This window comes from Trichosurus vulpecula, chromosome 8, assembly GCF_011100635.1.
Source record: "Trichosurus vulpecula isolate mTriVul1 chromosome 8, mTriVul1.pri, whole genome shotgun sequence".
NCBI classification, from domain to species: Eukaryota; Metazoa; Chordata; class Mammalia; order Diprotodontia; family Phalangeridae; genus Trichosurus; species Trichosurus vulpecula.
In genome coordinates, this window is record NC_050580.1 from 198,431,965 (window position 1) to 198,459,697 (window position 27,733).

Here is a 27,733-nt window from a genome sequence, read left to right on the forward strand (position 1 = left end):
CTCAGAACTGTGGTCTTCCCTGGAAATGTTATTTTGGCGCCGTACCTAAGGGATTGAGGTCGCCGGGGAGGTGGGGGTAGTAGGTTGGGGAAGAGAGGGACTAGACTATAGGTGGGGTAAGCGCCTGAGCTGCTGAGGTAGCTAATGCCGGGAGTCCCCTAGGGGCTAGAAGATGGCAGGTCAAGAGTCCCGGTCTCAGCGTCCTCCCAGGCTCCCAGGTGCAAAGGCCCGACGGGTCTGTTTTCTCTTGCCCTGCAAACCGTGGGGAGGAGCCGCCACCTGAAGTCCAGGCGCTGGGCGTCTTCCGAAGGCTGGAGCAGCTGCTGGGCTCTGGGGGTGAGGCTGGGAGGAGTAGTCTGGGCAGCCTTTCTCCCGCTGCAAGCTGGGTAGACCTGACCAGTAAGCGGGTCTGGAGTGGGTCGTGAAGGGTGCCCAGAGATGAGCGGCCTGGGAAGAAGCAGACGATGCAGCCTTGCTCAGGCTCCTCCCCACCTCAGACCTGTTGTACCGGCAAGGCAAGACTCAGTTTCAGCTTTCTTCGCTGGAGAACAGGCTGGTTCACAAGTGGCTAGTGGAAGAAAGGAAGGGCCCTATTCTTGAGGCATGCCAAGAGGTGATGGTGAAGCTGTTGGGGATCCTGGAGGACCGAAGCTTGGTGGAAAGAGGCTTAAGACTGACCTTTCAGCTGGGGCAAGGGGCAGCCATCCAGGTGTGTCAAGGAGTAGTAATCCAGGTGTTTTGCCTCCTGCTTTCTATGTCCCCTTACAAGTACCTTCATGCCTGTTTTTCCCTGCCCTCCACCTACCTGTATCTTCCTGCCCCACCCTGTAGACATTCACGAATTTAATTCAACAAATGTTTACCATGCTCCACAGAGTTAGTTAGGCTCTGGAGAAATGTTTGGGCCCTCAAGTTATATTGTTCTAATGAGTATATAACATGTACAAAGACCCATAGCTACAAGGTAATTTGTAGAGTTCAATGTATCTGTTGGATGTTGCATAGGCTTGATCTGGGAATCAGGCAACTGGGTGGATAGAGTGCTAGCCCTGAAGTCAGGAAGACCTGAATTTGAATCCCACCTCAGATACTTACTAGTTGTATGATCCTGGGCAAGTCATTTAACATCTGTTTGCCTCAGTTTCCTCAAGTGTAAAATGGAGATGATAATGGGATCAAAGGAGATATTAATTGTGAAACAGTGCCTAGTAACTACTACATAAATATTGGCTATTATTATTAAAAGACCTAGATTCAAATCCCAGTTCTGCTGTTCACAGAGAGTGATCTTGTAGAGGTCATTTAACTAGATCATAGATCTAGGGCCCCAGAGGCTACCTAGTCTAAATCCCTTATTTTACAGATGAGGAGACCGAGGCCCAGGGAAGTTATTTGATTTGTCTAAATTCACACAGGTAGCATGTCAGAGGGTGGTATTTGAGTCTGGGTCCTCTGACTCCTAGGCCTAGTAATCTTTCCACTATACTACGTAGACTCCATTTCTGGGAAACTCAGATTTCTCATCTATACCATGAGGTGGCTGGGCCAAGGTCTCTTCCAGTTCTAACTTTCTGATTCTGTGATTCTTTTGGAGTGTTTCTCTCTGATTCCAAGGAAAGCCAGTTAATTTGATAAACTAGTGTTCTTTCATGGCACTCAAGTGTTAATATGAGAGGTTTCATTTCAAATATTCCTTCCTTTCCTTTAATAGTGCAATAGTGGTTTTCTGGAGAAAATGTTGCCACCTTGACACAAAAGAATGTCTCTAATGGTGTGAATTTGAGGCCTGGTAGGAGAGATGTCAAAGGAAGACATTTGGAGGGTTGACTGGATAGAATGTTGAACTTTGGAGTCAGGGAGACCTGAGTTCAGATGCTGTCTCATTCACTTACTAGTTATATGACCCTGGGTAACTCACTGCCTCAGTTTCCCCATCTGTAAAAAAATGGTAGCTAGCACCTACCTCCCAGGGTTGTTGTAAGGATCAAATAAAAGAGTATTTGTAAAGCACTTTGCAAACCTCCAAGTGCCATATAAATCCTAGCTGATTGAAATACTGGCCAGTTCTTGCATTGAGATGTGGGAAGTGGAAGGATCATCTAGATATAATTAAGGCCCTGTTATTCCCATCAGCAGAACAGTAATCAGGGTGAACCTGGAGGGGTGGGAAGAATGCACTTGGGAGGCATAAGTAGGTTTTTTTTTTCACCTACAGTACATACTTTAAACAGTTGAGTTGGGGTGGGGGGAATGGGCAGCAGGCCAGGGATGGGTTAGCAGAGGACTACAAGGTGAAGTGCCTATCACTTCAGAGAAAAAAAAATGTTAGTGGAAAATGTTAGGGAAAATGCTTATATTGTCAAAGAACAGTATAATAAGGCTGTTTGGCATTGGTAGAAATTCTAAAGATTCTGGTGCCTTCTGTTTTTTATTTTTTTGTTTATTGCCACCATTGTTTTCTTTTTGGAAGGTGGGTAGGGGATGGAAGAGATGTGAAGGTAATAAATAAATCTATAGGACTTGCTAGTAAAAAAAAAAGAAAGAAAGAAAAAGAATGCCAGAGCCAGAATGCCTTCCCTCCCCCCAACTTTGACATTATGGCTCAGGCAAACTTCTTCCCAGGGTGGTGCAGAGACCACTCCTATCTCTGAAACTTGAGCCTCATGCCTTATAGCCCCATGCTATGGAGCACAACTTGCTCCCTCACTCAGTTCTGGGCTGCCATTCTCCATGTCCAGGCACAGGAACATCTTCTCCTGAAGCTCACTTTCTTTATAGAGATGTCGACTAGACTTTCTGGGGGATGGGCCCCCTTTTTAGGGAGGTGCTACCACACCCTTCCCCAAAGTGTTTTCACCCAAGGTGAACATTTTTTAGTTGTACCCTTGCCCTTTGATCTCAGCTTTCACTTTCTTTCCTCTTCTTTTTTCCTTTCTTCTTTACAGACCTTGGAGCTGGGAGTCCTATCCATGCATTTAGAGGAAGTTGCTTTCCTTCTCACAAGTGACCAGTATGCTTATGGTCCCTGAGGCAGGTGAGGGAACTTTCACCAGGATAGGGAGGCACACAGTAAATGTTTACTAAGCAAGAAAACCCAAGGGTTGGGCTGGAAGAAAGCCAAGGATTAGCAAAGTTTTCAAAACTCAGAAGTAGAAGGTTGTGGGGTAGAGTAGGTAGAGGGTAGAGGTAGGCCTGAGTATCATATTATTCACCCCTCAGGATTACAGACACTTGCAGGGCTTGCCAGGACACTGAAAAGGTCATCCTGTCTATTTCCCTGACTCCAGGCACTCCCCAGCACTTTCCCTCAACCAGACAGCTAGGGATGAAGGCTGTGAGGTTTTATTACTGTTCGGAGACATCTTCAGGAGAATGACTACTCAACTATGTTAGAGTGCTTCATGTGCCTTGTAGTGAGAGTGGTCGTTCTGTAGTCCCAATTCCCATATCTTATACACCTCACAGGGAGCCAGATGTGCCACCAGGGTTCATGATTCTATATGAAATTAAGCTCGTGAAGATTGTTCCAGGCCAGGACACTACGGCTCTGTCGCCAGCCCAGCACCTGAACCTGGTGCAGCTGTGGCAGGAGACAATGGTCACTTGCAATGGGGGGTGGGGACATTCCAGGACAGTATATGCTCTGCTACCAGCATGCTCTCTACTTTCTTGACTCTGAGCTGTATCCCAACCTAGCCTTGATGAGATCCAGAGGTCTGGCAGAGGAAAGGGTTAAAGAAAACAATGAGCTCCACCCCTTTGCTCAGTTCTGTGGGGCACTGGTAAGTAGTGTATAGGCTGGAAGAAGCAGCATGCGGAGGACAGTAGGAGAGATGGATGGAGCTGGGGGGTGGGGGACTCTTAGGGGCTCTAGGCCTAGAGATAACCTTCGGGAGCAACTTGTCTGAGTTACCTATGTCACTCCCTGTTTCTCCACTTCCTGTCTCTCCAATCTCCACTTCCTGTCTCTCCAATCAGTTGACAAACCATGGAGGAGGAAAAGGAGGAAGTACACCGGCTTAAACCAGCTGGATGAGCAGGTTAAGTGTCTGAACAATGTAACAACAGCACAGCTGAAGCTGGAGTTGTCAGGGGAAGCTCTGAGGTCTTCTGAGGAAGCATTCATCTGGGACTCTTGCAGTGTTGCAGCTTTGTTCAGGAAGGGTAAGGTGTGTTTGTGGGGGATGGGAACATAATAGGACAAAGGAAGAGGAAAGGTTGCTACAGCCCAATCTGTGGGACCGTGTGGGAAATTGAAGTGGGAATGGAGAAGTAGAGGCCCATTTCAGAACCTGAAGTAATTCTAGCCACCCAGACTAGGGTGAAACTCACACTGAGGGCTCTTCATACTCATCCATTTTTCACACTGAGGAAGTTCCTTGTGTATCCTTAGCTGCTGTCAGAGTATGGAGATATTCTGCTAGCCCTGGCTGCCCTGAAGAGCACCTTGAAGCTGGAACCCACTAACAAGGCAAAACATCGACATCCCTTTGGATGTTTTCCCTCTGGCCAACTCCCCTCACTTCGGTTATTTTCTGAATATGGATCTATCCCTTTTCTCTAGGTTCACCCCACCCCTTTGCAAAGTTCTGTGGGGGAAGGCTAAGACCCCAGAGACATCATCGTGGCAATCACTGAGAAAGCAGGGCTGGGAGATGCCAGTGGGGCTAGAGCTCTATTATCTATGAGCTCAGAGCACCTAAGCACAGGGCTGTTTTGTTCCCTCAGGCCATCCATCCATCTGGAACTGTCCAAACTGATGATACAGCAGCACAATGCAACAGTAGAGAACTTGGTTCTGATGAGGTGCTTGGGTGCTTGGACCCCAATTCCAAGATCACATTGCTCCCTAACCTCAAAACACTATCCCTGACAGTTTTCTCCCCAGCCCAAGGACACTATGCCTAGCGATAACTCATGAGTGGGCCCCAGTAAGACAAACTACCTTTCCCTGCAATTACTCATGAATAGACCCTGGTAAAACAAACTATCTTTCCCCATCACAAGAGCAAGCTGACTTCTGAAGAAATTTTCTTGTTAAAAACAGGACTATCTTGTAATCACAGAATTATCATGTATTGATTCCCAAAGTTATTATATTTAATCCAGAGGTCAAGCTATAGACATCAACTCTCAAAGCTATCTCGCTACAGACATAAAAATACAGACCAAAAATACACCCCTGAGAAACCCTTTCCGCTGGTTTCCAGTAGTGAATGATGCCTGTGACCAAGGTTGTAAGTTATCACCTAATTAGTATATCTGCCAGATAATGTACTACTTTTCCTATATAATCTCAACTGTACCCCTCTAAGGTCACAGGTTCCTTAAGAACTCTTGCCTGCTAAAAAGTATAACAATAAATCTTTGCCACCTTGATTTAAAGAATGCTTGAGTCTGTGAATTCATTCCAGATGACCCTATCCAGTGCTCTGGTCCTTGAGGGGTCCCTGAATCCTCCCTCCCCCAAATTGTGTCAGTTCCTCACCCTGATCCATTGGTTCACCTAGCCTTCCCAGTGCCTCCCAAAGTACAGGTCTTAGGACACATCTCCCTACCAGACCTCTCACCTGTTTGACCCATGATGTTTGGAGCTATTGGAAGTGATGACTTTAGAAATAATGTGCCCCAGACTGTCTGTGGAGGCTAGACAGATAAGCCTCCAGCCACCAACCCCAGCCTGTCAGTCTTTCCCTTCCTGAAATGGGGGAGGTCCCAGTTCCCTCCCCCAATTTCCCATTTCCTACAGAGAAGCCTTAGATCCCTCATTCTCCCCCCTCTCCCCAATTCCCTTGTCTACAATCACTATATTGGAGTTAAGAGCAGGTGATTTCATTGGATTCCTTTCAGCCCAGGGCCTTCCACCTTACCTAAATTTAGTGCTTTTCTTCTGGCAGACCAGCTCAGGACACCTTAATCCATGATGTCTTGTTCTAAGGGTCTTCCTGTCCTAACTCGCAGTCTAGTCTCTTTTTCTTTGGTCTCTTCTCCCTTTCGATTAAAACCAAACCAAAATAAAATAAAATCTAAAGAGTATACTGATTTTATTCCTCACTGAGCTTCTGTGTCTTGAGGATATATAGTAACAGTAAAAAGCCCCCTCTGAAGGTCAAGTATAGTGCCTATCGGTGAAGCTGATATGAACAACCTGAAAGATGTTAATTGGCCAAAGAGAGACATAAAAAAGCCTGCACATAGAAAAAAGAAAAAGTGGGAAGGAGAGAGGTTTCAGATGGAAGAAAATAACATGCTGAGCCTTGGTTAGATTGTAACAAATTGCACATAGTGTTGTTTAGTTTGTGACCAACTCTTCGTGACCCCATTTGAGTCTTTTCTGGTAGATACTGGAATGATTTGCCATTTCAATCTCTAGCTCATTTTACATATGAGGAAACTGAGGCAAACAGTGACTTACCCAGGATCACATAACTAGTGAATGTCTGTGGTCACAGTTGAACTCAAATCTTCCCAACTCCAGGGCCAGTGCTTTATTCACTGCGCCATCTAGCTGCCGTGATACAAAACTTCAACTCTGCTCATCCTACAAATTCCCAAGTTCCAGCGTAATGGACCAAATGGCAGATTGGTAGTTGGAGGCCCAAGGTTCAAATTCCTGCCCTACTCCCTACTACTTATGCTACTTGGCAAACAATTTATTTTGTCTGTCAGCTGGATAAACAAGCAGCCAAGATTTATCCTATCATGAATGAAATCAAGCCACTTACTGATTTATGTAAAGAGGCTTTAATTTTCTTCACTTATTTTACAAACATCTTCTGTAAATTCATGTACTGATTTCACATCATCATAAAGAAGATTTCTAGACTTTTGGACAAGTCTGTTCCAACAAAATGGTGTGACAGCTCCAAGATCAAGCCATGGCCAGTAATGCTGCACATGAACTAAGATACAAAATTGCCCTCTGGCTTCTGTTACAAGATAGTCTATTTACCCCCAACTTCTAAGTTCTTCCCATTCAGCTCAAGAACTTTGCACAATTCAACTATTCCAGCTTTCTAGCTGTCGGTGCTGTGATCTTAGACAGAGGGTCCAGATATGGGGTAAATGACCTTAACATGAAGAAAGGGCAGAAGGGGCTCAGAGGCCATTCCACCTATATCCTAGCATCTTCAAGTGTTCCACCTGTAGTAGGTAGAAAGGAAGGTGAAGTTCAGACTTTTTTCCCCTCAAATAAAGTCAGAATCTCAGCTAGTGATTTGTATGTAAAGAAAGGAAGGGAATGACAAAAAGGGAAGGAAGAATGTGGTTTTAGGTTTAAACTGAAGAAGCAGGACTAAAGTCAGGGGAAATCTGCTTGAATTTCCAGAGCCTAGAACTGACTTTGGCTCTGCTGGGATGGGTCTGAATCTTTGAAATCACAAGTAACCAAGTTATTTCTTCCTCCTTCGTAATGTTATTAGCCAAGCATCTCCCTCCGAAGACTTAACTTCTCAGTTTGAGCCTTTATGAGTATTTAGACAGTAAGCCTTCAGCACTTTGGACCTTCAAGAACTCTGAGAAAGCATACAGAACCATCTGATTTGAACTAAAACTCCACCTTCTCCCTGAACCTTCTCCCTAATTCCTCTTAGTTTCCTATTTATCCTGTATATAACTTACTTTGTATAGATTTGTTTGCATATTGTCTCCCCTATCAGGATGCAAGCTCCTTAAGGACAAGGACTGTCTTTTCCCTTTTTTTTTTCTTTTCCCTTTTTTTGTATCCCCAGCATTTAGCACAATGCCTGGCACATAGTAGGTGATTAATAATTGTTTATGGAATTGCATTGTGGCTTAAAGGTCATGGAGGACATTCTAATTTGATTTTACAGATGTTAACAACTGAATTCAGGCCTCATTCAAGATCCTTCGTTAGCAGCTATCCTATAGGGAGTGCCTGGTTAGAGAAATAAACTCGATGCTCTCAGTACATTCCCAAGAGACTAACCTAGGTCGACAATTAGAAATCTTTGAGGCCTAGGCTCTTCCAAAACAACTACTCTTGGGAACACACATAGGTAGGCATCTGTGCGTTTAAAGGGTGGATGGAAAACTTCATTCACTTCAGGAGGTGGAGATGGGTAAACAACGGAATAAGAGTACGGGACCTTCCCTTCCAACCCAGGCAACTGGGCCATTCCACCGGTCACGTGTCAGTTCCCGGGCCAAGGAACCAGGGAGGGGCCGCCCTTCCGGGAGCGCCTCGTCTCCGCCCCACCCACGTGATGCAGCCTATTTTCCTTAGGCCCCGCCCACGCCCTGGATCGAGAAGCCCCTCCTTACGCTGTGCCCTTCGTCAATGATTCTCCGCCTCTGGGTGAAGGAGTCCGCGGGGCGCCCGTGGCACCACGTGATCCATGTCGACCAATAAGAAGCCTCGTTGGAGGGCAAGGCGAGGGGGTGGTTTGGGTCGGTGGGGAATTGGGCGAACACGTCACGTGGGGGAGAAGGGGCGGGGTCGGGGACGTCGGAGAGGAAAGAGCGGACGCCACCGAGTCAGGCCGGAGCCGCTGCCGTCGCCATGACCCGTGAGCACCGACGCCCCCTCCCTGCACGGTCCCCAAGCGCCTCCTGGAGCACTAGGCCTTCCCGGGGAACCCACGTCTAGGCCTCGCTCCGAAACCACTCCCCAGTGGCGGTGTACACGCACCGCTACCCCCTCCCCAGCATGCTGAGACCCCCCCTCAACCCCCCCAACTCCCGTCGGGACCCCCCCCCCCAACCTCCTTCAGCCTCTGTGCATCAGAACAGCAGCCCTGGGAACCAAGCCCGGGGAGCTGAGCCCCCTCCCCCTGCCACGCAGAGACCTCCCCTCCCCCATCTACTCATCGCAAGCCCCCAAGTGGACGTCCCCCTGCACACGTGTGCATAGGGACCCCCTCCCCCAGCCCCCAGTGTTCCCTGTGCTAGCCCTGCTCCCCTTCCCCCCCCCCACTTTTGAATGGCCTCCGCCGCCAGCTTCTTCTTCCTCCTTCCCCCCCCCCCAGTTTTCCGTGGTCAATGTCCGCACAAGTGTCCGTTTTCCGGATCCCGGTGTTTGAGAAAGAGTCTTCTTTTAAGTGTTGGGGTCTCATCCTGTTTCTCCCCCTTTTCTGCAGGCGGTAACCAGCGTGAGCTTGCCCGCCAGAAGAACATGAAAAAGCAAAGCGATTCAGGCAAGGGAAAACGCCGGGATGACGGGCTCTCTGCAGCTGCCCGAAAGCAGAGGTAGCCCCAGGGAGGGGAGAGGGTGGAGGACCAGATGAAGATGGAAGTGCCTAAGAGATTTAAAAGGGCATGGGGTGGGGGAGGGTAGAGGCGAGAGCATGCCTTAGGGGCAGTGCCCATGTCCTTTTCCCCTCGTTTTCGTACTAGTGCCTACACCAAGCCAGTCCTACAAATTGGCAGCCTAGGACCATTTAGGAAAGGCTTGGGTAGACAAAGTAGTAGTGTGACTTAAAGCCTTGGTTACCTACGTTTCAAGTATTGCTGTGTTTCTGGATCCCATATTCCCCCTCCTGTGTTCCTTCCCTAACCCCCCACGTTGCTAAGTGTGGTGAGGCACGCTTTGGGTCTGTATGTTGAGAATTTTGGCCATGTAAAAAGCAGGTAGATGTCCTCTGAACTCCAGCTCTTTGGCCTCACAGGATTGTGGGCATCTCATCTACACGATAAATTTACCCCTGCCCACATCCATTTTATCCTCTCTGCCCTTTATCCTCTGCGTCCTGTCCTTTTTCGCCCTCTGGTACCCCCAGTGCCCCATCATCTCTACCTCCAGGGACTCGGAGATCATGCAACAGAAGCAGAAAAAAGCCAATGAGAAGAAGGAAGAGCCCAAGTAACTCTGTGGCTCATGCCCATCTCTCTTGCCCGTCGACCGTGTGCCTGGAGCCAGTCCCGTCACGCTCTCGCCTCCTCCTGTAGCGCTCACAGGTCCCAGAACTGATGGCATTCCCTTCGCCCTGTGTCTGCAGTGGGTTCCCTCTGTGCATCCTTCCCCCCAGGCAGCCTTGCTCTCCTCCAGGGCATTCCTGGGGGTGAGGGGGCTACCCTCTCCCAGTGTTTTTTATTCCTATGGGGCTTACCCCAGAGTATTAAAAGTAGCTTTGTAATTCCTCTGATGCCTGTGTGACTTAAGGGGTCCGATTGTGGGGTGGGGTTGGTAGGGTGGGTTGCCTTCTCAGACTGGAGGAGAAACATTTAAGAGTTGATTTGTAGCTTGATAAAATGATGGGAAGAAGCAGATTATAGAAACTACCTTTATTCTCTATTAACCACTTTGAGGAAATGTGTGTGGAAGAATCCTGAGAACCCAAATGCCTCAGATCATTTCCTTTTTCCTTTGTCTTCCTTGTACTTTTGACTTTTTCCCCCTCTTCTAAATCAGCTCCTGAAAACCAGTTCAAGGCAAGAGAGGGATCAAGTTAATTATCTAATGGTAGTTTCTTGGGTGTTGCTTTCTGTGCCTTCCTCCTTCTGCCTGGTATGTTTGTCCTCCAGTGGCAGTCATTCCCCAAGTATGATCCTTTTGTCCCCAAGATCATGACTGAAACTTAGCAAAGCCCCTATACCTTAGCCTTGGGGCATTCTTGAGGGACTGCTTTGCTTTAGGGATTGTAATCCTTAACTACATTATTAGTTCCAGAACCAATTTTAATTTACTTTTCCTTTGTCCAAAGAAGAACAGTGTGTGCTCTCTGTGTCTCCCCACTACTCCCCCTTCTCCTGATATTATTGACCAGTTTCCTCCCTTCTTGTTAGAGGACTGAGATCTGAGAAGTGTTAGGTGGTGGTGGATAGCAGGTGTTTGGCTGCTTACTGGGGAGTCGGTTCTTTGCCAGGAGCTGCTGGCCCAGAGAATTGGAGACCTACCTCCCTGGACAGAATTGTGGCCAGGACCCTGTCCATCATATCTCAAAACAGCATAACCACAGTGCTCACTATTCTCCCCTTAGCTTCAAAAGATAGCCAAGAAAACCAGTTATTTTTGTAATAAGCTGTGTCCTTTTTTTACTTAACCCAGCATTATTAAGGGCAGAACAGCTGATGGGCTCCAGTTAGGTAGAGACATGGATTCGACGGCAGCGCCGACGTACAATACGAGCAGGTTGAGAGGGTCCAGTGGTTGGGCGGCAAAGCGGAATCAGTAGCAGTCCCAAGTAGAGAAGTACGCAGGTCCAGCATGAAGCGATCTTGACCCAAAAGGTAGCCCAGCTACCTCTTGTGAAAGTGGTTTCCAGCTCTGCCCCTTCATAACTGTAGGGCCAAGATCTCTGTTTAGAGGGAGCAGATCCTTGGCTCTTAAATAGATATCTTTCCATCACTTTAGGCTTACTGACAAACTCAAGTCCTATCTCCCAGACTCTCTGGGATTTCCCACTTCTTAGCAAGTCAGGGGTCAAGGCTGTTTTGGTACAGGATTCGCCTTACCTGAACCAGTTAGTGAGAGTGACCATAACATAGAGTGAAGCAAGGAAGAAGACAAAGTGGAAAGCAGAGTAGCTGTAGGAGAGTCGATGAGAAGTTTGTAGTGCACCTGAGCCTGTCTCCTGTCCACTGGGCCCTTCAGAGAGGAGAGGGCCAGGGTTTAGGCTCCTGGCCACCAGCTCCCTCACCCTCCAGAGCTCCCCACTACACTGTGCTTCCCCCCCACCCCCCACTTCACACTCACCTCTCTCTGGTGATAGATTGTTTGGGCAGCAGAAGCAAATGGAGGGCTTCTACAAAGTAAAGCAAAATTTTAAAAAAGGATGGACGGGGAGGAGCTTTGGGAATGGTCCACAAGGGCAGGGATGTATATTGGGGGATCCCCGGTAAGAATTCTGGTTTGGGACTTCGCAGGCACAGAAGGATATTGAGATTTTCATCCTCACCTGAAACTCATAGCTGTAAACCTTGACCATCCACAAAGGACCAAACACTTCAGCCAGGTAGGAAGCCTCATTACTGTGGGAGGGAAGAGGGTTAACTAGCCGATTCAGCAGCATTATAGAAGGTTTTATAACAGGGATGATGACTGGGGGATGGGTGGCTTTAAAATCAGGGTGAGAGGTTCCTCTTGGGTATCCTTGAACCCCAGTCTGGTGTGGCAGTTCACTGTATGGGTGTTTAGGGCCAGTAAAGTGCTTTCAGCTGATTAATTGTGGGCTTTAAATAAGTGCTCAAATAGATGTTGACCTGGTTTTGGCTTATGGCATCGTTTTTCCCAGAAGTTGCCCTTGTCTTGGGATGTTTCTTATTCTCTAGACCTCAAACTGATTTCAGTCTCCAGTCATTCTTCTGTTGCCTATTTTCTCTTGCTGTCTTTACCCCTTCCACTTCTTGTAGTGTTTCCCTTTTGACACCTTTACCCACCAGGCAAAAAGCACACAGGCATACATGATGCCAGCACTCAGAATGGTCAGAGATGTATCCGGTGTCTGTGCCTCTGCCTTGCTTACACCAGGGCGGCATATGGTATGGTTCTGTCCCCGAAGTAGCACTGCGGGGATGAAACAGGGAGTAAAGAGAAGGAAAATGTGAGAGCGAGTGTAAGAATTGGGCAGAAATGGGATGGGAGTGAATGGGAAAATGGCACAAAGAGCCCTGGGTTCTCTACTCACCCCTTTCTGGGGGCCTGCTGGACAATGCAGAGAAAGTGAGGTACATGATATAGCAGCTAATGATGGAGGCTTGTAGGGGGCCAGAGCAGGGTTGTTCTGAGAAGAGACACCAAAGACTTTTGCTCTTTTAGGGGCAACAATAACTTGCTTGTCCCAGGGATCCTGAAGGCAGGACAAATTCACCAAAATAGCACCCTTCCTTCCCCCTCCCCGCCCAAAAAGGGGAGGCCAGATTAGAAAACAAGAATGGAATGGGGACCGGAATTTGGCAGACTTGTTAGGGAAAACATCCACTTAATGGTAGGGAGAGAGGGTTAGATCCAGAGGTGTACCCACTGAGGCGGATGTAGGGAGTGATGGAGAGGAGGGAGAGGATGCCACAGAAGCAAAGGTTCAGGCTGAGGAGAGCCTTGTTGAGCAGGCAGCCGGCAGGATGGGTATAGTGGTGGAATAGAAGGAATGCACCTGTTCCAGCTATGCTGTAGAAAACCAGTGTGGCCAGCAGCACTGCCCCAAACCAGCGCCAGTCCTGGGCAGCCCCTGTCAGCCTGTGTGAACGTGAGAACCATGAGCAACCCAGCTCTGCAGTCCCCATACAGCCAGGCCTGTTCCCATCTCCCATTAAATTAGAGTCAGCATGACTTCCTAGTCAAGATTCTCCTAGCTTTTTACCTGCCTAAGTGAATCCCACCTCATTCCACCTCCCCGGTAATGATGGGGTGGGAGGTGGGGGCATCATCACATCGTGTTACAGTCCACCCCCACTGCTGTTGCCACACTGCTCTCTGTATCTAGCACCTGTTTAGTATCTCTGCATCCTAGGGATGATCTCCAGGGATGTTCCCCCTCACCAGTTTTTGTTCCAGGTGTGAGCAAAGGCTGTGATGAGCACCAGCTGCAGTAGTATGAAAGCGAAGCCTCCACAGATACCCACATAGTGCCATGCTGTAGGGTGAGCTTCAATAAGTAAATATCGTTCAACTCCAATTTATCATTGGATGTACTTCTCCCTTCCTCCCCTTCCCACCACCCTCAGGTGATGAGCCAAGGTTAGAATGAGGGCTGAAGGTTACCTGGAAAGATATGCTCATCTGGGATATAGAAGGCAGCAGTACAGAGGCCCAACAAGGCCAGCAGCTTCAAGAGCCAGAAGCTGGGTCACAGGAGAGAGAACACATGCTCAGGGCAGAAGGAGTAGGAAGGGATAAAAGTTATTAGAAAAGAAGGAGTATTAATAGCTGACATTTATGGAGCACTATAAGGTTATCTCGTTTGATCCTTACAGCTCTCTAAGGTAAGTGGTGACCTCATAGGAAAAGAGATCAGGTTACCAGACAGAGAGACAATGGCCTTATAAGATTGCTGAAACTTTGCCCTCTCCTCCTATCCTTGTGGCCTGTGTTCCCTAATCTGGCCCATTTTAGCCCTTCCTGGAACTTAATTTGTTTCTGCCTTTTCCCCAAGGTTCTATTCCCTTCTTTCCCCAGATAAAACATTGTATTCCCCACATACCCATTGTGCAGCCGAGCCCGGGGGCTGGTGGAAGAGTTGACATTAAGCAGGATCACAGCTTGTAGCAAGTAGAAGGTGGCAGTGCCCGCACATACTCGGTACACAGCCCCAGAGCCAGTTGGTATTGGGCAGTTATCCTGCCCAGAGGGAGCAGTACACAGACCAGAGGGGATTAATACCTGGGGGCAGGCAGGGCAGGGGTTGGAAGGGAGAGCAGATAGGAATAATCAATTTTGTGGAAAGAAAAGCACTTTGCTCCCCACACTATTCTAAAATTTGCTTCAAGTATTCACTTAGCCACATCCCCAAGGTTCTCCCATCTACCCAGCTTCCTTCACATTCCAGCGTTTCCCTCACTTTTTTTTTTTCTTGCTCCACTACCCTGGCCACCCTTAATCTGTTGACCTCACCCACTTTGCCCCAGAAGACGTCCAGGACTGTTCGAGAGAGCAGGAGGCAGCAGGTGGCTGAGGCCCCCACATGTAGAAGGGTGTAAAGCAGTCGACTGCTGGTAGATTCCTTGAGAGGAGGCAACCCAGAGTAACAGCCACTAGTCCAGGAGGCAGGGCCACAGCAGCACGATGCCTGGGAACAAAGATGATGTAGAACAGTTGTCTCTAAAATTCCTCACTGGGGGTAATTGAAAATGGTAGAAATCTAGATGGGGGGGTGGTAGTGTGCTCAGAAGGGACTAAGGTGAATGTGTGTTAAGGAAGATGTTAATGGATGGAGCAGCCTTCAAGGAAATCTTCCCTTCTTCCCAGACATCTAATTTCTGGATTCATTTTCATTTAGATTGGAGCTCTCAGATGCTCTGGGCTCAATGCTGCTCACTGGTCCTTCAGACACAGGACTACATCAAGCAGACCCTGTCCCAATAGTTTTGTTTATCCAGATCTTAAATTACAACCAATATCTGACCCCTCCCTAGGGGTTCTGATTAGGGTTCTGAGGAAGAAATTCAGAGGTTAGGAAGATGGGAATGGGGAATTTCACAGTCAGGGTAAAAGATTAGTTGAGGGGGCAAAGTTGGCCCCATTTGAAGGTAAAGTGGCTCCTGAATGCCTTATTCTCAGCAAACCGTACACACACAGCATATGCTCTCTCACCTGGTACAAAACAGTTCTTTCCACAGTACTGTTGATCGAGCTCCACTGCTGGACCGGGTCCAGGGATGAGTTAGGGCTTCTGGGAGGAGCCTTCACTCCTACCATCCCTGTCCTAGAGTCCAGGGGTCTAATTAGTGCTTCCGCTAAGGAAAAAGGAAGCAACTTGCCCCGTCCTCAGTGCCTCAGAAATTGCCTGAACATCCTGGCTGCGGCTGTTCAGGAGGAGCAGGTTGGCTGGGTGGGAGTCAGGACCCCTGGGAGAAGCAACCCGGCGGTCCCATATCTCCTGCACTGTGTTCATGCATGTACGAATATGTCGGTGCTGTGTACTCGTGACTACTTCGGGCCCTACCTCCTTTTCCCCCCACGGGCCCCCGGTCAATCCACAGATTAGGTGGGCGGTTTGCAGATCTGGTTTGGGCTGGATTAACTTCGTTAATGGGTTTAGGATTTGACTTCATCCACTGAAGACCTGCCAGGGTCAGAGAGAAGGGGGCCTGGACTAGAGGGTGATGTGAGAGTGCTGGAGGGGTGGTGTCAAGTGTTTGGGTCTGTGAGAATATGCGCTGCAGGTGTGACCTCGTCCTCGTCACCGATCCAAGTCCAAGCGCACTGGGCGGGCAGCGGACCGAGAGATCTGGTCAGAGAGGTCCCCTCCTCCTCGTCTAAGACTGTCACAGTTGCAGCGCGGGAACGCCCGGCACAGCTCTGCCCCTTCCTGCCTCGCTCCGCCTAGCTCAGGGGTGACCCCGCCCCCTCTTCCCAAGCGAGGGGGCGTGGTCGCAAGGGGCCCTTAGGGTGGTGGCCACTGGGAACGCTACAGGGAGAGCTTGGGCCAGGATGCGCCCGGAAGGGGCGGATCCTCGTCCGGAAGTCGCTGAACGGTGGGTCCGGAAGACGCGGCGCGCGGGAGGCAGCGCGCCTGGGACGAGATGGCGACCGAGGGTGATGTAGAACTGGAACTGGAGACCGAACCGAGTGGCCCCGAGCGGCCGCCGGAGAAGCCGCGGAAACATGACAGTGGCGCGGCGGACCTGGAACGAGTGACCGACTATGCAGAGGAGAAGGAGATCCAGAGCTCCAACCTGGAGACGGTGAGGGAGGGAGGCAGGGAGCAGGCGGCGGCCTGGAGGGTGCCAGGAGCTTCGAGACTCGGGACCGGGGGGAGGGGCGGGGAGGAAGAAGAGGAGGAGAGGGAGGCGGAGGCGGCCGCTTGGTGCCGGGCGGACCCCGGGGTGTCTGGCTCCCAACTGGCCGTGGAGATTCCAGGACCCGGAGATGATGCCCCTGCTCGCGGTGTGTTCCTGCCCTAGGCGATGTCGGTGATTGGAGACCGGCGGTCCCGGGAGCAGAAGGCCAAGCAGGAGCGGTAAGCGAGCACCCCGGCTTTATGCCCAGCACCTCGAACCGACCCTTCGATGGAGGCTGGTCTTCCTGCCACCGGTTTCCTTCCCCAATGGGGCAGAAAATTGGGATTGATTCCGGAGTAACTGGGGAGTTGTGGGTATCTTCAGCCCGATTGCATTTACAAAGACAAGCGTGACACTTAATAAGAGCTTACTTGTATATGGCGCTTATTCTGTGCCTGGCAGTTCACTATTGATTTTCACAAGAACGCGTGGTGCAAGGCTGAGAGGTCTGCGGCCTAATTTGAATTCAGGCTTTCCCCATTGTGATTAGTGCCTCTCTCCCTGATTCTTGCCACCTCCGTTCTCCAGTTGGGTTCCCTGAGCTCCTGCTCTTGGAATCCCCAACTCCCTTTGAGACTCAGCTTAGTTGCTTGCCTCCTAGGTAAGACCTTTCCATATCTTTGCAGTTGTCAGTGCCCCACTTCCCCCGGCTACTTTGTAAGATTCTCAATTTCTTCTTTGTATCCCTAGTGCCTTGCCCTCAATAAACCCTTCCTGAACAAATATGTTCACAAATAACTTTGCAGGGAGAAGGAACTGGCAAAAGTTACAATCAAGAAGGAAGATCTGGAACTCATAGTAAGTAGTGCCCTGGAGATGGCTGGCAGGGGTCCCCAAACAAAGCATAATGTGGACAATACTAGTTTTAGAGGTGGGAGGGGCTGTGGATCATAGAACATCTCTTGCCCAGAGTTGAGAAGATTGGGCACAATATACTAAAGTCTCTAAGAGCATAGTAGTATCAGTTCTCTTGATGACAGTGTCTGGTTTTACATTTTTGCTGTGGACTGGAATGGACCCTTAGTGACACCTGTTCCTTTTCCTGCAGATGACAGAGATGGAAATCTCGAGGGCAGCAGCAGAACGGAGTTTGCGGGAACACATGGGCAATGTAGTAGAAGCTCTTATTACCCTTACCAACTAACCTTTGAATGGCCGTGTCTTGATGGATTTATTTATTGAAATAAAGGTTTCTCTTTCCCCCACCTTTGTAGTGTTTCATTGATAGATGGGGATTTGAAATGATAAGGTTATTGAAGCTTCTGGTTGTTGCGTCGTTTTATAATACCATTTTTGTAATAAGTGTCTTCTTTCTCTATAGGTTGCAACCAATTCACAACTCTGGAAGTTGTAGAGCAATTTAAAAATTGAATATGTGAGTTACTTCTGTAAAGGGGATAAAAAGACTTAAGTGAAAACTTGACTTAAATATATACTAGCCACCTCACAATAATAGCATAGCCCAAGCCATGTTTCTGAAAGATGTTAAATGTCACTACTTCTGGTTAACATTCTACTGCAGTGCGACTGGATGAGTGCCCTGAGGTTTAAAACATGAATAATACTAGTTGATACTCATAGTTATATTGAAACTCAAAATGAAGTGGTTTAATTAAAGGAAAGGAAAGTGCTGTATTCCCAGCAGTTTCAGAGGTGGAAGATTGTTTGGAAGGTGGCACACATCTTTCTCTGAAACTAAATGCAGGGAAGCTAGAGCAAATAATTTTATTTGCTTGTCAGGACAAAGAAAAAAAAGGTGGGCGTTGAGTAAGTAAAAGAGCACGCACTTTTATTTTACAAGTTAAGGGTCGTTATATCTGAATTGAAATTTTTATCTGCACAATAACGTTCATGGGGAGACTGTATCATAGACTGTGGCAATACATTTACAGTAGGTGAAATAACATTCAAGTCCAGAGAAACAGACAAGGTAGGAAAGTGTCAAAAACAGGTTTTTTAATAAGCTTAAGTTCCCTATTAGTTTTTCTTCCAACTCTAAGGAGATGCTGTATTATTTCTTTGTAACCCATGGTCCCAACTTGAGATGCAGAACTCAGAGTTTGTATGAGAAGTAATGAAACCAAGTCTGGGATCCAGTCGCCAAGCCCACGTTTAGGCTCATAACCTGGATATTACTTTACAGCATTAAAAATTCCTCTTGCAGTCCCTCGTTTTAGGGTCTCTTTGGAATCATAAAAAGGGTGCTAGGCTCAAAAGGTGCCAGACAGGAAGTTCTGCTTGAGCAATCTTGGAAAAAAAACACCCTGAAACAAACTTCCCCATGTGTCCATAGTCAGGGAAGTAAGTAGGTGGTTGAATCCTAAGTAGTTTTCCTCTTCTTGGCAGATGGCCTCTCAAATACATCTCGTACCCCAGCTGCTTTTTGCTTGAAGAATTTGGTATTTTGGGCACTCTCTTGACCCCAAGCTGAATCAAAGGAAGTGGTATCTTGATCCACAAGGTGGGTGTATTTGGTTCTGCCTGACCGTCCAAAGTTCTTGACCTGAGGGGTGAGATAATAAGCAACAACATCATATGCAGAAACTGTACTCCAGTTCTTAAAAAATTTGTCTCTCTACCATGCTACATCTCCCATACCTGCATAACTTTTGGGAGAATAGTCTTATTGAAATGATCCTCCAGGGTGGGAGCACTGAAATCTCTCTTGTATACTTCTTCATCTTCATCCTGCAGATAAGAAAAGACCCATATCAAGTCTGTTATACTTTCTAGTAAAACAATAAAAGCTTAACATTTTAACTATTATGGGGCAACACAGATGATATTGCTTCTACCCTTAAAGAGCTTACAAACTAGCTTGGAAGGTAACATGAAACAGAAAACATATCTAAGCAGGTGATAAATTATGGAAGTGCTGCAGAAATTAAATGTAAATGGAAAGATCACAGTGGGGTAGAGTTAAGTCAAGGAGAGCTTGGTGGAAGAGCTAACAGTTGGTTCAAGAACTCAAATCTGGAAGCTTCCTTGGCACTTCTTCCTACTTCCCTGGTGAATGTCTTTATTAAAGGCTCTAAGCAAGAGCAACAGACTAGAAATTCTGGATTATGTTATAAAAATACATGCAACTACCTCAGGACCTAGGCAGCTAGCTGGTGCTGTGGATAGAGTGCCAGGTCTGGAGTCAGGAAGACTCATTTTTCTGAGTTCAAATCCAGCCTCACACACTTAGTGACTGTGACCGTGGGCGAATCACTTAATCCTGTTTGCCTCAGTTTCTTCTTCTGTAAAATGAGCTGGAGAAGGAAATGGCAAACCACGGCAGTATTTTTGCCAAGATAACCCCATATGGGGTCATGAGTTGGACTTGACTCAAACAACTTGAAAAACTTTAGGACTTAAGTTTTCATAGGTCCCAAGAACCCCAACTGTTCCTCAAGCATTTTCACAGAAGCCAATCTGCTTCAGCCTCTGTGAGTCACTTTTTGTATACACTCAAAAGTAGTAAGCAGGTGAGAATGTCTATCTGAAAAGAACTACCTTTCATGTGCTACCAAAGTATGCTCTACTTTCTAATCTCATTTAGCCCTGGCCTACCAGTAGAAAATCTGAGAAAAGAAGCCAGTCCTCATTTTTATGCAGTACAAGAAATGGTCCATAATTTCCTGGCTTAACCAGGGCAAAAGCCCAATACCTAGAAAAATATTAATAAAATAGATCGTAGACTCAATGCTGAAATTGACTTTGGAGAGGAGCAAGCTAATTCTTACTGAAGGTCATCACTTAGTTTGACTAATGATTACAGACAGTAAGTTTTGGTACTATTGGTGCTGTTCAGGCTATTGGAACATAAGTTTCCAAAACTCTAATATTTCACACTACCCTTTTAATACAGAAATCATTTCCAAATTTTATCCTGTATGAGTTAACAGCTCTGAATACTGCCATTCCCTGTTCGGTTAGGCCTGCACCAGAAATGTGGTTAGTGCTAAAATACCATCTAACCAAGAGTCAACCCACTTTCTGATCTGACTTTGCTCTTTACACATGGGAAAATGGTACTGTCCCATAAAATCCACCCCTTTCTATTTAATCTCAGAACCATTCCCTGGCAGTTAAGAATGAAAGAAAATGGATTCTTGCAACTCAAAATGGTTTTGGCCAGTTGATCTCATGTTACTGAAACAACTCATTTTGGGTATGGGTATGAGGTAAGTGGTTTGACTTACTGTCTCTGTAGAAAAGCAAGTTTGTTCTATCAGTTCTTTCTGGTACTTAGGACCATAGTATGGCATTACAGTGCTAAAGTAAGCCTTTTTTTCTCTACCAATTACAAGTATTTTGGAGGCAACTTCTTGCTTATTAAAAAAGAAAGATCGATGTCCTTCACCAAACACAGGAAAACTAAGCATCAAGAAGGGAAGGTATGATTGTAAGTCTAGTGCTAGAAGGGACCTAAGAAGATACCTAGTTCAACTTCTTATTTTACAGATGAAGAAACTGAGGACTAGGGAAGTTAAATGACTTGCTTAAGGTAGTATAAGTGGTAAATGTCTGAGGCTGGTTTAGAGCCAAGCCTTTGGTTCCAGAGTGCTCTTTCCACTTTATTACAGGTGTTCACCAGGAAAAAAGAGTCTTCCTGATCTTCCCCTTTTCTCCCTTTCTCTTCTTGCTTACCATGAAGAAAGCACCCCGGTGATAGTACTTCTGCAAGAACTTGTATTTGCCCTTAACAGCTTTGTTGGTGATAACTTTGCCGTTTGCTCGGAGTTCAGCTCGTCTTTCCTCTTCTGTCAGGTTTCGCATTCGTTCAATCTCTGCTTTCTCCTTCTCGATTCTGTTCAGGACAGAAAATTATCAATGCTGGTCCAGTTTACTTTAAACTTTAGGATATGAAAATAAGACGATGTTTACTCCTTTCCTTCAAGCAAGTCTGCCATACTAGTCCCTGCCTTTGGCAAGCCAACCTCCAAAGACAGGTGTAGGAGATATTTATACATCTCAACAATCAGGATAGTGTGGAAAGAAATGCTCCAGAAGGGTATTTGGGGTTGTGCCAGAAAATCCATTTATAACACACTCCCTAGGATAATGGTTCCCAATGTTTTAAACATTATCTGTCCATCTATCCATCCATCCATCCATCCATCCATCCATCCATCCATCCATCCATCCATTCATTCATATATTCTTCAAATGGGATTAAAGACATTTTTAAAAGCATTACTGAATTCATAGCAACTTTTCATTTTTTCTCAATCAATGAATATAGTATAACTACTTTGGGAGGGAAGGAAATGTTTTGTTAATGTTAAAATATGAAAAGATTATGAATCACTGCTCTAGAACAGTTTGTTAATGTGGGGTCTATTAATTCAGTTAAAAATTTTTTATAACTATTTTAATGTAAGTGGTTTACCTTGTGGGGTTTTTTTTTTTTACACATTTAAAATTTTTCTAAAAAGGGATCTACAAGATTCCTAGACTGCCAAAGGAGTCCATGACACAGAAAAGTTTAGGACCCTTTACTGTAGAATGAGTTGTAAACATAGGAACATAGGCAGTTGCTTTATACCCTCATTTAATGGTTTGCTGATCTTTCCTGACTAATGTTCCTCTCTCACACAGGGCAGACAGGGATAGGTCTTGATTCTTAGATAAGATATGCAGTAACTGCTCTATTGCCAACAGGACACTAAGGCCCCGAGCCTCACACCTGCTATGTTCCCACCATGAAAAGGGCAGCTCATCCTGTTACTCACGCTTCTCGATCCTCTCTGTCCCGTTTGATTCGTTTTAGCTCCCGAACTTTCCATGCCTCATATTCCTCCTCATCATTCTCGTCATCTGTATTGAGTGCATCTAGGGCAGCAAGGGAACGTTTATTTTCCTCCAGTTCCTTCTTTGTCTCCTCTTCCACGATCTAGATAGGAAAAACCATTCAATCCACAGTTCACAGCTGATGAGGTAGTGCATTGGTAACTAAGGTGGGGTTCCAGGTGGGGCCAATGAAGGGATGTCTGATTATATTTTCACTCCCAAGTAGGCCCAAAACCCCTAGCTACTAGGTGCTAAGCCATTGTGCACGTGAAGCCCCCAGGTTTCTAAGGGGAGTTGCTAAGACCAGAGCCAATAGTAAGAGCTTAAGTTCTGGTAAGTTCTGGTCGCTCATATGGCTACGGCTAAACAGTGCATAAAAAGAGAGAACAGAGCCATTTGCTTAGGGCTCTCACTCTTGAAGGTTTGCTGATGTGGAGACTCCGGGCAGCTGTAGTTAAGAGTCCTCCAGCTTGTAAACCCGGATGTTCAGACTTTGTTAAACTCTAGTCACTATGCATTGAGATTTGAATCAGACAAGATCTGTCTGTTGATGTTTGTAATTTGTTTGTATTTGCTCTGAAGCTCAGGGTGCTGGCTTTTTCCCCTGAACTAAGTGAATGATGTTTGTATGCTGGATTAAAGTAAGATTGTTAACCCCTTAACGCTGCTTTCCTTAGTAAAGCAGGTCAAAAGAACCTGGGCTTGCAGCATTCCTGTTGTTGGGCTTGTGTTCGTTTTTCACCCCCACAGTAGCTGCTAGCCGAATTGTTGAAACAGTCCTCGTGGGATAACCCCAACTGTCCAGCCCTCCACCCAGTGCTTCTCAAAGACCCCATCCCGGCACCTTGAGTGTATACTTGCGCCTCTCCTCAGCCAGACGTTTCGCTTCCTGCTCCAACTCCTTTTGTTTCAGTGCTTCCGCCTCACGCTCTTGAACTGTTACCCGGTCCTTCCTATAGCAACAAGACCCTATTAGTATCCTAAAGCTCCTATGCATAAGCATGCATCTATTCTGAACCAGATTCCATCCTATCAGAGCCAAGCAATTCAAGGATGCAGTTCTCTGCCGGAAGCCACAGTCACTGTGAGCCCTCAGAGGAGCGGTGTTCCACTGATCTCAGGGTGTTCAACGTTTAGCTCAAACAATTAGTAAACTGCCGGTCCTCAAGTAGTAGAAACTCTAGTAGTTAACATGAAGAAATTATGAATTAGCATTCTTGGGTTTCTACCCAAATTTTGTCCACTAAATGCTAAGAAACTGTGGGCAACTGCCACTCTTCTCCAAACACTCACCAAAATAAGAGTGAGATGACTTTAGATCCAGGGACCCGCATCCATCTTAATCTTTTCTGAACTTGTAGTCAATACATATTTCACCTCGATGCTCCTCTAAGTCAGACGACTGGGCTTCAAAAGGTCTGGGGTAGACTACTAGTTCTTTTGTCTCCTGTGGTCCAAGCCTGGATGGTTTTGTACTTACTTTCGAATGAAGACTGGCTTGAGGCGGGGTTCCATTTCATCCTCACTATCAGTATATTCTTCATACTCGGACTCGGATTCTGATTCTTCACCAGAATGCCCTTCATCCTCCACTTCCATGACTTCCATTTCCTCATTTTTCCTCTCCTGTGCTCGTTGACGCATCATGCCACGCCGCCACTCAATTTCCTGTCAGGGCCAAACAGCTGTCACCAATGTGGTCTCCACCTGCCCGCAATGCCTTTCACTTACCCAACCATACCCTTCCTTTACCTCATCATCAATTTCTTCCTCCTCTTCCTCACTACTGTCCTCTCGCTCCATTCGCCTCGCATCTCCTTCTACTTCAGAATCACTTTCTCCCACCACTTCAGGCTCTACTATCTTCCGATGCCGGGCCAACCTGCAAGAGAGTCATATCCTCTAGTATACATTATGTGAATGCCAGCAACACTTTAAAGTGGGGGCACATGTTTGCATTTTACCACCTATTCTGTACTTAAATTGGGCCAGACTGATTTTTTAAAACCAGACCTGTAGTTTCATCAGCACAGGAAAGTCATGATGAGGAATTCTACCAATTCAATCTGGCAAATGGTCAAAGGTTTAAGTGTTTTAGAGAGCTCACTGGGGCACTGAGAGGTTAAGTAATTTGCCCAGGGTCACAGAAACAGTGATAGGCTTTATTTAAATAATTTTTTCCTCCTCAACAGGTGGTGTGAACACCATTGTCAACACCACTCCCACTACCCAATGAGGAAACTGAGGCACAGAGAATTTTCATGATTTTTTCTAGATCATAAAACGCAGGGGGTTCAGATAATACAAGGGGGCACAGCTCTGGCCATTACCTTTCTTCAACATCTTCATTGATGCGGTTCTGTAAACGCCGAAGCCGGGGATCACTAGGTGAATCCTCTTCCTGTTCCTCAGGTTCTGCTTCTTGCTCCTTGGCTTTCTTGATGAACTGAAATTCTTCATCCTCCTCATCTGAGGACTCCATAGGCGCATAGTCTGGCCTCTTCCCGGACACATACCGTTTCACCTTCACTTTCTCCATTGAAATCTCCCCTGGATGAGGAAGGTAACTCATTAGGTTCCAAAAGACTCTTTGCAAATGCCCCACCAATCCCCTAGGGTTTTCATAAATTATTGATTGACATCACAATTACAACATGAAAACTTATCTACAACATTAGTTCCATCTCTCAAATCTCTAACAAATTCTATTAAATGAATTTATTTATTCTTGTGTCCCAGCACTGGGGAGATACATTTACTGTATAGATTAGGATTTGGAACTAGAAGAGTGCTTTAGCCCAGGAGTTCTGACAACTTAAGACAATACGGGCTTACTGATGAATTTTAGCAGCTTACGTGACTAGTTCTATGCATAAAGAATATTAAGTCTGTCAGTTGTGTAAAGGATGCGTAGGATAGAGTGGAGGCTAGAAGATGTATTAGGAGGCTCCTGGATAGCCCAGGTAGGCAGCAAGGAGGGCCTGTACTGTATCGTAGTAATGGGAAAAAAAGGTGGGAGGAATACAAGAGATGATAGAGATGGAATTAACATGCCTTGGTAACTGATTAGCTATGAAAGGTAAAAAAAGTGTCAACAATAACACACCATGGTTCTGAACATGGGCAAATGGTGGAGCTACTGAAATAATGAAGTTGGGTAGAGGAACAGATTTTGGAAAAATAAGTTTGATTTCAGATCTGTTAGTCTGAGATGTCCTTGGGACACAAAAGTAGAGATATTCTATAGGAAGAAAGAGGTGTGTTTAGAGCCCAGGGCTATAGACTTTGGAATTATCTGTGTAGAGGTAATAGTGAATGAGATTCTCAGGTGAGAGACTGTAAAGAGAACAGTAGAGAGCTCAGAACAGATGGTCAGGGAGATGAGGAATTAGTAAAGGAATCAGAGAGGTAGTTTATTTCATCACAACAAAGTGTGACATTTCTGATGCTAAGTGGAAGAAAGAATTTATACAGGAGGGGACTGGCCAAAAAGTATTGAATGTCGCAGAATGTTCTTGGAGGATGAGGACTAAAACTGACATTTGATTTAGTGATTAGCACAGTTCTGATAGACAGAGTGGTGAGGAAGTGGAAGTATTAGGTGAAAGCAATAGTCCTGCATTTCTAACTTGCTGCTAGACATTCTGCCAGCCCCACAAAATCAAAATGTCTAAAACTAATCATTTTTCCTTACCTCAGCTGCACCCCTACCTGACTTCCTATTTTTATTATCATTCTGGCCTAAAACCTTAAAGTAGTCTTTAACTCTTCCCTTTCCTTTGTTCGTACATCTAGTCAGTGGCCAACTCTTCTTAATTCTTCCTTCCTCAGTATCTTTCAAATTCATTTCCATTTCCACAACTTCTATCCTAGTTCAAGTCCCTATCTAGACTGCAGTAATTGTTTAACTGGCCTCCTTGTCTGTAATTTTTGACCCTTCCAATCCATTTGCACAGTGGTCTAAGATGCATTTTTCAAAATATCACTGTTTGACTCAATGTCCTCCAATCTTCAATGGCTCCACGACTGCCTATTAAATTTTATTTTTATTTGATAATTTATCAAATCTCTTTAGCTTCCAATTCTATCATTCCCCCGAAAACTGCTCTCTCCAAAGTTACAAATGTTCTCTTAGTTGCCAAATGCAACGGCCTCATCTCAATCCTCATTGCCCTCGACTTTTCTGCGGCCTCAGACACTGTTGATGACTTCTCCCTCCCCAAGCTCCAGGCCCCACAGGCTTTTTCCCTGAGGGAAGTGCCTGCCTCCCCTATGGGAACAATCAGAGTGCATGTTCCATTCTCCATTTCGGATCTCATTCAAATTAAAGAAAAACTGGGGAGATGATCAGAAGACCCCACTAAGTTTACTGAGGGTTTTAGGGATCTGTCCCTACAGTTCCAACTTTCTTGGGGTGATTTGCATATCTTCTTCTCTACCTATTGTACCACTGAGGAGAAGAGGAGGCTGTGGGAACAAGGCCCAAAATTTGGGGATAGTTTGGCTAGCAATAACCCCACAAAATGTCCCCCAGGTACAGCTGCTGTTCCCATTAGTGACCCAGAAGTTCCCACTAAGTTTACTGAGGGTTTTCAGGATCTGTCCCTACAATGTGAACTTTCTTGGGGTGAATTGCATGTCCTCTTCTCTACCTGTTGTACCACTGAGGAGAAGAGGAGAATATGCGAACATGGTCAAAAATTTGGGGATCGTTTGGCTAGCGATAACTCCATAAAATACCCTCCAGGAACAGCTGCTGCTCCCAATAGTGACCCAGCATTTCAAAAGCAGATAAATTTTCAAAAAATTAGGGAAATTACTCAGGGAGAAAAGGAAAACCCTGCTCTTTTCCAAAACCGGCTAGTAGAAGCTATTAAGAAGTATACAAATTTGGATCCTGATTCTATAGAAGGGGCTAAGAGCCCTTCTAACAGGCAAATTACCATATGATCCCTCTTTCCTCTGTCCTCACTCTCTTGATAATTCCCTTCTGGGGTGTGTGCCAGTCCTTGCCGTGAGAACCACAGACTTAGCGGGCTGGGTAGGGGGAGGTTTGGGAGCAAAGTGGGCTTCACGAGTAAATGGGGCTCAGGAGGAAACTGATGATGGGAAGTTTATAGCGGTGACGATGAGGGACAGGCTCGAGGAAGCTCTGAAAGTAACCAGAAATTGGGGGGCCGTCTCTGGCTCAGTGTGCATGGGGGGTAGGAGTCGGGGGTCGCAGGGTAGCGAAGCATGGGGGAAGTGAGGGGTCATAGGCTGTGGGAAAACCCGGTGGGAAGGGTCTAGGCCCCATACCTTTCTCATTGCGAACTGGGACGGCCCCCGCCGTGGAATGAATGGGGGGCTGCTTCATGAGGGCGCTCGGGACCGACATGATGGCGATAGCTGCAGCGGCTGCTGCAGTCCCCGAACCGAAGATGAGGAACAGTCAACACAGCCAAGGCAAAAACGACCTCCCTTTTATTTCGGATGGAGCAACGAGTGCGCGAGGAGTGAGGAACCGGAAGTACACAACAGAGCGCTCGATTGGTGAATTGTGGGATCGTGGATGACTTAG

The 27,733-nt window shown here is 46.5% G+C and overlaps 4 protein-coding genes across 4 annotated transcripts; 2 read left to right on the plus strand and 2 right to left on the minus strand.

Moving 5' to 3' along the window:
- Nucleotides 1-8,446: 8,446 nt before the first annotated feature.
- Nucleotides 8,447-10,096, plus strand: SERF2 (small EDRK-rich factor 2). The gene is made up of 3 exons (XM_036736264.1): nt 8,447-8,528; nt 9,099-9,207; nt 9,761-10,096. The coding sequence occupies exons 1-3, from the start codon at nt 8,522-8,524 to the stop codon at nt 9,822-9,824; spliced, it is 180 nt and encodes a 59-aa protein (XP_036592159.1). The 5' UTR covers nt 8,447-8,521; the 3' UTR covers nt 9,825-10,096.
- Nucleotides 10,097-11,039: 943 nt separating this feature from the next.
- Nucleotides 11,040-15,310, minus strand: SERINC4 (serine incorporator 4). Its single transcript, XM_036736693.1, has 12 exons — nt 15,206-15,310; nt 14,502-14,681; nt 14,097-14,275; nt 13,658-13,737; nt 13,436-13,529; nt 12,921-13,132; nt 12,585-12,680; nt 12,337-12,463; nt 11,856-11,928; nt 11,636-11,702; nt 11,413-11,545; nt 11,040-11,238 (listed from the first exon to the last, which is right to left on the minus strand). Exons 1-12 carry the CDS (start codon nt 15,308-15,310, stop codon nt 11,040-11,042), a joined length of 1,545 nt encoding a protein of 514 aa, XP_036592588.1.
- Nucleotides 13,162-17,600, plus strand: HYPK (huntingtin interacting protein K). The gene is made up of 4 exons (XM_036736265.1): nt 13,162-16,299; nt 16,519-16,574; nt 17,142-17,193; nt 17,444-17,600. The coding sequence occupies exons 1-4, from the start codon at nt 16,138-16,140 to the stop codon at nt 17,537-17,539; spliced, it is 366 nt and encodes a 121-aa protein (XP_036592160.1). The 5' UTR covers nt 13,162-16,137; the 3' UTR covers nt 17,540-17,600.
- A 562-nt stretch (nt 17,601-18,162) lies between these two features.
- On the minus strand, nt 18,163-27,663 carry MFAP1 (microfibril associated protein 1). Its single transcript, XM_036736424.1, has 9 exons — nt 27,472-27,663; nt 24,504-24,723; nt 23,926-24,055; nt 23,654-23,841; nt 23,018-23,126; nt 22,116-22,276; nt 21,031-21,190; nt 18,994-19,083; nt 18,163-18,898 (listed from the first exon to the last, which is right to left on the minus strand). The coding sequence occupies exons 1-9, from the start codon at nt 27,548-27,550 to the stop codon at nt 18,716-18,718; spliced, it is 1,320 nt and encodes a 439-aa protein (XP_036592319.1). The 5' UTR covers nt 27,551-27,663; the 3' UTR covers nt 18,163-18,715.
- Between the last annotated feature and the right edge of the window lie 70 nt (nt 27,664-27,733).